This window comes from Ascidiella aspersa, chromosome 6, assembly GCF_963924565.1.
Source record: "Ascidiella aspersa chromosome 6, kaAscAspe10.2, whole genome shotgun sequence".
Classification (NCBI taxonomy): Eukaryota; Metazoa; Chordata; class Ascidiacea; order Phlebobranchia; family Ascidiidae; genus Ascidiella; species Ascidiella aspersa.
The window spans coordinates 14,241,967-14,254,487 of NC_139452.1; the positions used below are offsets into that span (position 1 = coordinate 14,241,967).

General features: G+C 36.4%; 1 protein-coding gene across 1 annotated transcript; it reads left to right on the forward strand.

Annotated features, from left to right (window-relative positions):
• Window positions 1-2,382: 2,382 nt before the first annotated feature.
• On the forward strand, window positions 2,383-10,642 carry LOC146140035 (carboxylesterase 1F-like). The gene is made up of 9 exons (XM_083391172.1): window positions 2,383-2,725; window positions 2,791-2,986; window positions 3,649-3,845; window positions 4,074-4,237; window positions 4,451-4,593; window positions 4,890-5,117; window positions 7,602-7,758; window positions 8,158-8,407; window positions 10,016-10,642. Exons 1-9 carry the CDS (start codon window positions 2,571-2,573, stop codon window positions 10,176-10,178), a joined length of 1,653 nt encoding a protein of 550 aa, XP_083247298.1. The 5' UTR covers window positions 2,383-2,570; the 3' UTR covers window positions 10,179-10,642.
• The last annotated feature ends 1,879 nt before the right edge of the window (window positions 10,643-12,521 follow it).

A 12,521-nucleotide genomic window follows, 5' to 3' on the forward strand; every position in this document is an offset into this window, starting at 1 on the left:
AAAAAGGAGGGTTGCCCAACCCATCCCTAAAGTTTGAAAGCATATAGGATGAAAAATTCCATGCCTGAAATTCCCATCCATGGGGTTGCTAATTACCATGGTGGGATGGAATTTTCCATGTTCGAGTGGACCACCCCAAAGCTCAACAATTTCCACCCCTAGGCTTGGATTTCAATTTACAGTGCAGTGGCGTATCCAGGGGGCTGCTTTTTGTAAGTGATATTATATCGTTTTTCGTTTTTGTCATGGTTTAACAAATGTTCGAATCGGCGTTCGTTTAAGTAATTGGGTCACGCGTCTTAATCTAATGCGAAACCAAAATCGAGTGCAAAACGCAGTTTTTCGCCTTTAGTTTGGTCGACCGTAAACGCTGGAAGTTTTTCTCTTTCGTATTTGTTTAGGTTGACTGATTAGCAAGTGTGTATTCGACAATTGATAACGCGAAGTCAAACCTTCTTTCTTTTTTTCTCGCTGAAAAACGTCGAGTTATACGCTGTATCAGTATGTTCCTCGCTGTTCGGTCTCTGCGCTAATATCCGGTGTTAGTGTAACGACAAATTATGTGTGATTCTACCACAATTAATCACACATATTTCACGGTCGTGGTTTGCTTTTTTGCCTGAAGTTAACTATTGCACCAGGATTGCCAGATGGCCTAAAACTCGGACAAAAACGATAAATTGTCCTAAGTTGGCCGAATTTATTTTGAACATTAAATAAAGTAAAACCACGGGCTCAAGAGGCCTACAAACTTTATTTATGTCCACTTTAACCACGTAAATCCAAAAAATGTTCGCGCTTGCGCGATTTAATGCGTATTTTTACAATAATTCTCTGCAGCACAAAAGTGTCAGGTGTTGCATAGGGCGCTCAAATTGAAATTTAAGCCAACTCAAATTGAAATTTAGGCCACCAAGTATCTGGCCACCCTGGATTGCACACCGTGATTTCGCAGCTGGCGCCTGACAGGATTGTCGACGACGCACGTATTCGGCTGTTTCTGATTATTTTTTTATCACGTCTTGCAATCACCATTCTATGACTTAATACTGTCACTGTTTTATGACGTCATTATTCATTAACGTCATACGAAAGATAGGGGAATTCCCTAAGTTGAAAATTCAGGACCCCCTTTTTGATTTTCTGGTTACGCCCCTGGTTGCCTCCTCCCTGGAAAATTTTCTGCGGGCGCCCCTGTATATGCAATAGGCCAGCGGTTCTTAACCAGGTAGGCGCCAAGCTATTCTTAAGGGGGCGCGAACTCCAAGTTAATATTTTTTTGTCAATGATTATAATGGTTTCGTTTGGGTTTCACACCAATCCTACAGGGTGGTAGGCTACAAACTCTGTTTTTGCCAACTTTAACATAGAAACTGCAAAATATTTTCTGCGCAATTTTTTTTTCTACTTTTATTGACTATGTTTTAGCCCGAAGTCTCTTTGAGTGCAATTGTATGTTTTCATATCATCGAAGGTATAACGGCCCTATTTAATTACAGTTTTATAACTTATAGATAAAGGATAAAGTCATCCCCTGTTCAAACTATTTTTTATCCATAATTTATATATGACAACAGACTTGCAACAGGGGAACTCAAACTGTTTTGCGGGAATCTATAATGTTTTGCAATATTGCCGCTGTATTTTGTGTCGTCACATATTTTGAAACAAAATAACGCAATGTTTAAATCAAGGTGCCGAGCACGAGTTGTACGCCAGTGCGAAAAGCCTGAATTTACGGTTTAGCGCCAAATCAACCAATCAAACTTTTTTTTTCCGACAACAAACTTTACTATTTTACTTTTACTCTTTTTCGTAGGGGGGCGAAAGGCATAGGAAAATTACCAAAGGAGGTGCTGCTGAAAAGGGTTAAAACCACTGCCATAGGCCATGTATAATTTACCAGCAATAAGCCTAAGAATCGCTGTTAAAAAACATCGGCCTGCAAGATAAAAAATAGTGTTTTTGGCCCGCGATGAAAAGAAGTTGAACCACGCTGTTCTAATTCAAGGGTTCTCAAACTGATGGAGTCAAAGAAAAGGCAGTTGGTTTGCCCTCTCCTTGAGTGAATGCAACACCTACTCAAGCACAACTTGTCTGTTGGGTGTATTGTTGGCCCTAAATGTCAAGTGTGGTGCTTTCTAACATTAGTCCACATGAAAAATAGCATTTATCGCTATATAACATTTAATGACATTTCCATTCGAATCTATGAGATACGGTAAGCAAAAGTTATTTAACACAAGGTTATTGTCTCGTATATTTTAGGGCATCCTATAACGCTTTGTCATGGTGGGCAAAGAAAAAGTTTTAAACCAACAACGTTTATTGACATTATGGGGTCTGCCAGTTTTACCGGCAGGTTGGTAGGCTAAGGCGAGATTGGTTATACAGGTAACACTGCCTGGGTAGAGCTTAAGTCGTACGTCCTAATCAGATTCAAGTTTATGGGAGTTTATATATGTGAGACAACATTTATTATACTATAGCGTTAAAGATTACATTTAGCGTAAGAAACTACTACGTCGATCTTTAGGTAGATTTAAAAAAATTTGAGAACATAAATTGTCATGGAAAGTCCTGTCGTTGAAACCAGTTTAGGCCTGGTGAAAGGGGTTGCAATACCAAAGGCAAAGCACGACGTCGCTAAACAGGTTTATGCTTACTTCAAAATTCCCTTTGCAAAGCCACCACTTGGAAATCGGAGATTCAAAGCACCTCAAAAGTAAAATTTAATACTTTTAACGGCAGTATTTTTTCGTGTCTTACTGAGTGTCTTGATTTGTTTAGGGCAGAACCATGGTGCGGCGTTTTAGATGCCAGCAAAGGACCAGATACACCAATGGCCGGAAGCATTATAACAGAACGTATGGTGCCATACTTCCCTGTCCCCATTTTGGAAAACGAGCAACTCGATAAAATGAGCGAGGATTGTCTTTACCTCAACGTGTATACCAACAACCCCGACAAGGCAGCAAAATTGCCGGTAAGACAGTTTCAATTTGCTAACATAACAACAAATGGATAAAATTCTATTCATAGTGCCGCCAAGCATTTATTAATTTAAATGACACTTCTCCTGTTCTCACAAGGCATTAATGCGCATTACCGTATGAAATGCTTGTCTGCGGATAAGCATTTGATACAGTTTAGGTCTTCCCAATTAACTACGGGATGGTATATAGTTATCCATAGTGGTCATTTAAAACTATACAGTATCAGTAATGCTGTATCCTACGTTTTAACCCATACTTCGAAACCAAATCTCAGAAGGGTCGTAATATGCTACAATATGTCACTTTTTTAGTAACTCTAATGTTCCTATGCAATCCGCTGGATGTTATACTTGCTTTTATACCTTATACAAATAATGGGTCGTTAAACTCCTTAAAAATAAAAGCTATTTTTCTATTCATGCATGCAATATACGGACAAAGTTGCACTGTTCAAATCAAAAATATATACTTTAATCAACGAAAAACAATTAAATTAATGCAATTAAACGTTTTAATAGCGTGAAGAGAGCGTATACGCAAGCATGTGTTTTTAAGCTTCAAATTCGTCTAAAGGGGCAGGTTTTTTTTACTTGTGGTAACTTTTCTATCTCCCCTAAACAAAACCACCGATTCCCACATATTTTGCCCAAAGGTCCTATTCTGGATATACGGAGGTGGCTTCACTATAGGAGCTGCAGTTGGTTATAACGGTCAGGCACTCTGTGGTCTCAACGACGTCGTTCTAGTTGTTCCACAATATCGTGTTAACGTGTTTGGATTCTACAGTCTCGGCAAGGAATCCAGCTGCAAAGGCAACATGGGACTTCAGGATCAAATCATGGCCATGGAGTTAACACCCTTCATTATCTATTCTAAAAAACAGCATTTTTTCATGCATTTTTCAAGTCTTTACCATTAGGAGTAATAACGAAATGTGGTATTAAAGTAAATATTCAACTTGTCTTTGTTATCTATTTTATATTTGAATAATATTGGGTACTTGAAGCAGGGCTGCCGCAGCCCTGACTTGAAGTAATGCATATAAAGATTATTTGAAGCAAAGCGTTATTTAATCAGATGGGTAAGAGACAATATCGGCAATTTTGGTGGTGACCCTGGCAATGTGACCTTGTTTGGAGAAAGTGCTGGAGCGATGTCGGTCAGCTTTCACGTCTTGTCACCGAAATCACGTGGGCTCTTTCATCGCGCCATAAGTCACAGCGGAAATGCAACTTTGCCAAGTGAGTCCGAAAGGAGATCCAGTTCGAATCAACGTATAATTTAACCAAACTATTTTTTGCCCTGATATGTTCGTTGATAAACTTGGTCAATCTTTTATTTAATGGAAAACATTGTGTAAAAAACGAAAACTTGTTCTATACATGTTGTGCCTAAAACGGGTTTCGCAAAAATTGTATATAACTGTATGCAATGTTTTTGTTTGTTTTTCACAGCGTTGATAAATGAGGATTTGTCGACACAACGTAAATTACTTCATCAAAAACTTAAGATAACAGCAACCGATCCCGAGGAAATCTTGAAACAATTGAGACAAATCGACACCAAATCAATAATTGAAGCCATTGATGAGGACGATGTAGGTTTTACTTTAATGTGGCTATTGAGAACTCGTTTGTTAATCATTATTGGCAATTAAGTTAATCTATTGTAAAACTTGTTTTTAACCAACAGTTATTGTAAGCTCTGCAAGTCATCTAATAAATAAAACAATTGCAGATACAAAACTGTAATTTTAAAACAATACCAGAGAATTTTAGTTATCAGCCGTATTTTAATAAAATAACTGTAAATGAAACGGTAGTTTCTAAAGGTATAACAAAATTTACGCAATGTAACCTAAATCATGTCTTTGTATATGCGTTTGACTTTCAGTATCGCAAAATAATGTTCACACCGACTGTGGACGGTGAAGTTCTTCCCAAGCATCCGACTGAGATGATTCGAGAAGGAAGCTTCGCCCATGTTCCCTACATGTTGGGCATGAACAGCACAGAAGGATGTGGAATCCTTTCATTGGATATGCCCCCCACTTTTGCAACGGGCCTAGATAATAAAACTTGCATTAAAACGATAAAGTCTCTCCTTGAGTCTACAATACCGGTAAGCATTTATGTGTATAGGCCAAGTCAGGGGTTTTCAACCTTTTTTGCTCATGACCCACTAAATTAGTAAAAAAATGGCGTTGGCCCATTAACGTTTAATGAGAAACACCAAATTGCAACAACACAATAAGTTAATAAAGCTTTTACATCATTTCAAATGTATTACGTCACCCGATAGTTAATGGCGTGGATTGGGACCACCCAGGCTATAGTAGCTCAATATATAAACCGGCGAGTGAAATACGCACGCCCTCTTTAAGTCGGTTTTCTATTAGGAAAACGAAGGGGCGTCAACGCAAGTCAATACTGAACAAGTAACATATATGCACAGTACACACCAATTATGATCTGTCCAAGCCAAGCAACATGTGGCTGTTCAATTGACGCAGATTCCAAAACGCTGCAATTAAAAATCACTACAGCAAAAAAAAGCCATTTGCGTAGTATACCAACGTTCAACGACAATCAATATGTACAACATATACATCATTCGAAACTACGTCAACGTTCTTACACAGAGAATATACTTACTCTACCTAGCTACGTTTAAAATGGCCACCGGTTAACCCAGTGCTTCTTAACCTATGGGTCGCCACCCAAAATTGGATCGCTGTTTGATTTGGTTAGGTCGCTGACCGCAGTAGTTCATATGTTTATACTAATTGAGATTGGTTCTGAGCAAAATTTTTCAATTAAGAAAATTAAGGAAGCAATACAAATATTGTCTGCCAATGTAATTCAGCCTGCCCGCCGCCTCTTTGACAAACTATAGAAACGAGTCCATTTCAAATACTTGAGTATTTTAACTATAAGTGCGAAAATTTTTCGCGCTTCGCGCGTATGACCTTTTTTACTACGTCCGGTTTGTTTACGTTTTGATGCTGTTTTTTCAACAAGATCAGTGCTTCTTTACCGTTGCGCCGTTGAAGGTTGCCAAGTACGTCGCGGAAAAATGGAAAACGTATTAAATAAATATCGGACTAATATTTTATAACATTATTTTATTTTTTATTTTCAGGAATGCAATAAAAACTTGCAAGAAATGCCGGTATACCAAAAAAAAAACCGCGCTTGCTTTGCTCGCCAGGTGTGCCTTGACTTACAAAACTTAACAAATACTGAGATTGATTAACTCTCGCGTTACCTCAAAGTAGTTTTATTACACTTTTTACTAGTAGGCTATGGATTACGACGCGTTAACTCGAATTTCAAACCAAACAAACACTTTTTACTCGCGCAATGTGCCAACACTTTACTGCCTGCTTAAATACAAATAAACACTTTTTTGCAAAAAAGATGCAAGACCCGCCTTAATCACGATTGTTCTAACATTTTAATAGCACAATCCTTAATTAACATTTTGTGCGGCCCGCAGAAAACTTTCTGATTTTGGTTTTGCCCCGCGACTATAAAAAGGTTGCTGACCCCTGTCTTAGAATAATTATTAAATTTAAAATTCTTTATGCTAATGCCTATTTTTTGTTCACTTACAATAAGCTAGTTATTATTTTGCTTACAAGAAAAAACAATTGGGTCGCCAAAGCTTAGTTGTCATACTTACGACGCTTAATATTTGGGTCGCCGCGAAAAAGGTTGAGAAGCACTGGGTTAACCACAGTTTCAAATATTAACTTTGCTACAAAACATTAAACAAGTTCTTACCGGCAGTGTCAAGATATACATTTTTCCCGATAATTCGACTGAATAAAAAGTACCCTGAAACACAAGTAACACACCTACAGGAACGTCGCGGCACACCGGTTGGGGAGCACTGTCCTAAACCAGGCAAATACTGCTCGCAAACAAAACCTAACACATTGAAAAAAGAAATGATGTCACAAACATTAACATTAGGTTGAGGTGTATCCTATCTATCTGTCGGATTCTTCTGTGTTAATAATGACATGATTTATGATATCGTTGTGTGCCAAGCTTTGTGGCCCATTGAAAACAGCCTCATGGCCCACTACTGGGACATGGCCCATAGGTTGAAAACCTCTGGGCTAAGTGGACTATAGGTAATTTTTTAACTAATTTTAAATGGTAACATCACAGAATTTAATTTTTGTGTCAGCATGAAGGGTATTTTGGACATAGTATTTAAACAAACTTACGTCATGGCGTACTTTGTGTAATTAGACTACTATATAAGAGTGGTAATTTGGATACGCGCCGCAAAAAAAGTCGTTTTCAAAATAATCTTACATTGATATGATGAGTTATAGAGTGAGACATAGCTCTCTAGATAGTAAATCAGTTTGTCACACTATACGTACGGGAAACGAAATAAACCGTTTTTTTAATTTTAGCCATTCAAAATGTTTACAACCTGGACTACACTAACAGTTTTTCAAGTGAAATGACTTGTAACTATACCTTTATTGTTTCTTGTTTGATATTGACTCTGTTAGTTTCGATTTGTTGGGAAATTTGAATAAGATTTATTCTCTACTAATTAACGGATAACATTTATTTAATTCAGCCTGAGAAATTAGACGATGTCACTGATTTGATAATAGAGACCCTCGGAAAAGAATTTGACGACAAGGATCAATATAAATGGAGCAAAATTGTGGGAAATGTCTATGGAGACGCTATGTTCATCGCCCCTTCCATTGGCCAAGCAATGGCGCATTCCGGTAAAATCCATTTTTGTATTTCAATATTGCACAACGACATCTCGTTTAATGCTTTAAGTAAATTAAACTGCGACACAAACACGGAGGCGGCTGTAAACAAAGTGGATATACGCCGTAAACGCCGCACTCTTAGTTTTTGTTTCATGGCACATTACATGCAGTCATACATCTAACCAACACTTATTACGCGCTTCTATACGCATTCTCTTGCGTCGGTTAAGTATCAGCGAATGTGCGAATATTTAGTAACTGTTTGACCTTAGAACTTTGATCGCCTTTTCTTGTGTGCGCTTGCGCCTTTAATTGTGTTCACCGTTTTTCTATTCTTACTCACACTTCTTATTGTCAAAGTCAAATACCATTTGCAAAAAAAGCAAAACCGTAAACCTGTACTTTCAGGAGCTGGAATCCCCACTTATGTCTACTACATGACCCATCAAACTAAGATGTACCACGATGAAGAATACTCGGGAAATATAAAAACCAAACCTTGCTTTTGCGAGGCTGATCATTGCGACGATATAGTGTTCACCATGGGCTATCCCTTCCTCAACTCCGAGTTCAACCTGGAGGGATTTAAGTTTAGCGATGATGAAATTCAACTAAGCAGGCAGTGGATGAAGAATCTTTGTGCCTTCGCTAAATCTGGGTGAGTTGGAATGAACCAACAGCAAAACGCCTTTAAGTTGGGCGTCAAAATGTTATAATATTGATTTGCGACCGATACCGTTCGTTAGTCGAGCTGTTCAAGTTAAAAATAGAGGATACGCATTTCTAAAGTCATAGGCCCCTGTATTAACAGTAGTATTTTCTGAACACAAAACTTCCGTTAATAAACAACAACTCATATAATTTTAAATGTACGTTGAAACGACTTATTTGGTGTAAAATTATTTAAGTGTGTTGATAAATGATGTATTTCAGTTTCACATTAATTCAGGATGGTATCAGCTTTCGTAAAGAAGTTAAAAAATGGCATGCTTAAAATCTATACATTTTGTTCTCGGATATCGGCCTAGGTTTAAACTCCTGACAATTTTGTTATAAGTAACACCCTTACTTTGTGTATAGACTATATGTTAACATGTCGTTTAACAAGCTCGTAAAATCTAAGATCATATTTGTGAATTGGAAAAATTAATAAATAATTTCCATCGCTCATAGACATATGGGTGTTCGACATGCGGGCCACTCCACTATTCCTATGTCTATACATAAAATTTATAATTTTGTTATATAATATTTTTGCAATATAATATAATATTTGCGCTAACTTAATTGCGGTGTTATAACATTTGTTTTGAAGTGATATATTTCTTTTGATGTTTGCTTGAATTATTTTAGTGGTGAGTAATATGTGGAACAGTAGGCATATAGATCAAGGTAGAACCTTTTATTCAGTGTCTGCTCAAAGACATAACTTTTACTTACAAAGCACATAATTGTTTTTTGTCTCAGTGATTTTTGTTTTTTGTCTCAGTGTTCATGACATTCTTGCTTCAAAACCCATGATCATGTTGTACGGTAACAGTGATGATAACGCTTGGCAATTACATTGAGAATATAGTTTGGTCTTTGCAATATTACGAAAGACCTTATTCTTACAGGAAACGATATCCCCAAGTGAATAACGTTTATTAACCGATAGCTCTAAAATGGGGTTGATAAATGACCAGAAAGAGACTAATTGCCGCACAAAACACAACCTAATCATATGCTGAAATGACGATCACCATCACCCCCATACAGTACGTTCTACAACAGCAAATATGATATTTAGACTACGGTACATAAAAGCAGTTATTTACATGGACTGGGGGGATTTTTGCAAGCTGGGGGATTCATTAAATGCCAAAACCTGACTTAGTGTGTCAATAAGTCAGGCAAAAATGAGTCAATTTAAAGTTAATGGCTTAAAAATAAAATGTTAAACTACTATAATAAAACTTAACAAATTGCGGGTAAATTGTTGAATCCGAGTCAATTCATTTGTCCAACAAACTCAAGTCAAGTGAAGTCATTTTTCCAAAAGACCGGATTTTCTAAAGTTTAGAAACGAACCTGAACGTCTTAAACGTACTTTCAGCTGTACCTATTATATGTAATTTGAGACATGAACTGTTGTTAACGACGCCTAAATCTCATATCCGTGCCTTCCAAATATTATTTTTTTTATAATATTTACTGTAGCTAAGATGCCTAGCCTCATCAGTGTTAAAAAATAACTTACAATTCTAGCAAATATTTTACTTGTCAGAAATCCGAACAGCGACGGTGACGTCTTTCAGTGGCCCCAATACGACTGTAAGAAGAAACGTCATCTGATTATGAAGATGCCTTACGAAGAAGATAGTGATCTATTGGCGAATCGTTGTAGGCTCTGGCTCGAAACGGTGCCTAAAATTATCTCCAAGAAGTAAATCATTTTCGTTCAACTGTAGCACAGCTGCGTAATTCAATATTTTTTTTAATTCTTGCCTCTACGCAATTTATTGGAGTTATAATAAAATGTTTAACAAAGCGCATGATTTATCCATTTTAACCCAATCCGATCTCCAGTTTAGGTAGCAACTTTATTTGTTAAATGCCTAATCTTGATTTTGTTTCTGTTAAAAGATAAAGTATAGAGATTAATGCGAATCTACACTTGCGTTTAATTATTTTAACTCTTTGCCTTTGTGTTGTTTGAGGAAAAATATTTAAGCTACTACAGTTATAAAGGAACCAACACGATTTTGTATGTATGTACCTGTTTAGTATGTTATTTGCAAATCTTCCTAACTTAGTTCATAAGAGTTTTTGCAAATATCTTGTTTATAAGGTACAACATCAATATTACACACATTTCTCCGCCTTTTCAGATTAAAACAAAACACGCTTTGAATCGTCCTAAATAATTGTTTTCGTTTATGAATAAAATTGATTTTAACGTTGCTAATAGTTTAACAAGAAAGAGTAACAAGACTGATAATGTATGCATTAGCCCCTTATATTCACAGTTGGGGAATACCCTGCCTAGTGTAATGTACCAGGATACAGCAGCTGACGACATTTTAGCAGCAAACAGCAGTACATGGTTACTGAAAAGGTGCGGCGAATGCAGCATTTTTTGCGAAATGGTTGGTAATGGGGAAATGGGTGCGCAGTGTAGTCGCCACTTCCAAATCAGTAAAGCTATAAGCAGAGGTGGCCAACACTTCAATCGCGATCCACCATTTGATCGCCACATTTCACCGCGTTATGTGTCGGATTTTAATAACAACGTCTGGGCAACATAGACCGACAAAAAATCCATACTCCTTAATAAATTGCTAGAGCAGATTGTTTCTGGCCAAAAGTATGGAATGTGATATGACACGTCTCGTATAAATACAATGCATGTCCTAAAACGTTTTTTAAATGCTAATCTAATTTTCCGGTTGTCCTTATTTTTGCGTACATGTCGATGGCAAACCTGTGTATACATATCTGGACTTTGCACTAAGAAACCTAAAAGTAAACAATTGTTTTTTTAACTGGAATATTGTAGCTTTCCATTGTTGTTCCACAAGATAATTTAATGCATTTTGTGTGCCGTTGCTAAAAAAAGGCTATACTGGTGTATTTTTAGTAGTATTTTTTTAATTTAGTCGAATTAACGCGGAATAACCATTCGAATTTACGCAATAATCCAGATGTTATTTTTATAAAACTTTTAAGAAACATATTTTACCTTCGATTGCCGGAAATCAAATACAAAAATTATTGTGATAAGTGACTCAACCACCAGGAACTACCACAGGAGTATAAACATACAACAATTTGTTTTTTATTTTACACCAAAGTTAAACGGGATTTAACCACGCGCTCGAAACCGATAAAATATTATTCTAAGTATATTATTGGCATTTTATGATTGTATCATTAGTCTTGGCAGTTGTTTCAAAAAATTAATTAGGCAGAAAATTGCAAAGCATCAAATGATTATTATATATCTCAGCATAACAATAATTTTAATCAATATCATCGTTGCTGATTACTTCTGCAATAAACGCTTGGAAAACACTTATAACTTTGTCTCTAGCTTTTTAACTTTTTTATTGAATCATCTTAGAAAAAACGTTGTTGTGTCCCTTCTGTAGAAAGCAGAGTATCAAATGATGGGCCAGGAAAATCAGTTATTTTAAATTGATCAATTTGTACCGCAAAGAAAAAAAAACAGCTTTAAGTCCACCTGCTACACTTACACAAGTTGAAAACTAACCTGTTTAAAACAACTTCAAATAAATTGAGAACGAATTTGCTGTGGTTAGCGAAAATAAATAATTTTTAAATTAACTGGACAAGTCGGTGGTAAAGAGTGAATGTCTTAGAAAATTAGTTGTGTGTTGTGTCTATTTTTTACATTGAAAATATTAATCCAATATTCTGCCTTGTGTTGATACCTCTCTACACACATGACGTAGGCCAAATTTTGTCTTTTTGTTCGTTTTGTTGTATAGACTTTTCAACATTAATTTTGTTTTAATTCGCATACGTATGTTTTGTTTATAAAAGTTTTAATGCATTTGTAATACTTCTTACAAACATGTTGATACGGTGATCCATTTAAACCAGGTGTATTTCTGACTTATTGTATATCGGGATTTCCAACATTTTCCCAGTTATAAGTAGTTCCTATTACAAAAAATTAAGCCAACTTTAATATGTTGTGTTACCAATTCAAGTGGTAATAAAAGTGTAACTAAAAGTCAATCGCCAATCCTAACTAAATTTTCTAATAG

Bases quoted from the DNA above. Each gene is read 5' to 3' on its own strand.
- LOC146140035 (XM_083391172.1), top strand. From the start codon at position 2,571: ATGGAAAGTCCTGTCGTTGAAACCAGTTTAGGCCTGGTGAAAGGGGTT. The intron at 2,987-3,648 runs GTAAGACAGTTT...TTTTGCCCAAAG, and splicing joins ACAAGGCAGCAAAATTGCCG to GTCCTATTCTGGATATACGG. The intron at 4,594-4,889 runs GTAGGTTTTACT...TTTGACTTTCAG, and splicing joins AAGCCATTGATGAGGACGAT to TATCGCAAAATAATGTTCAC.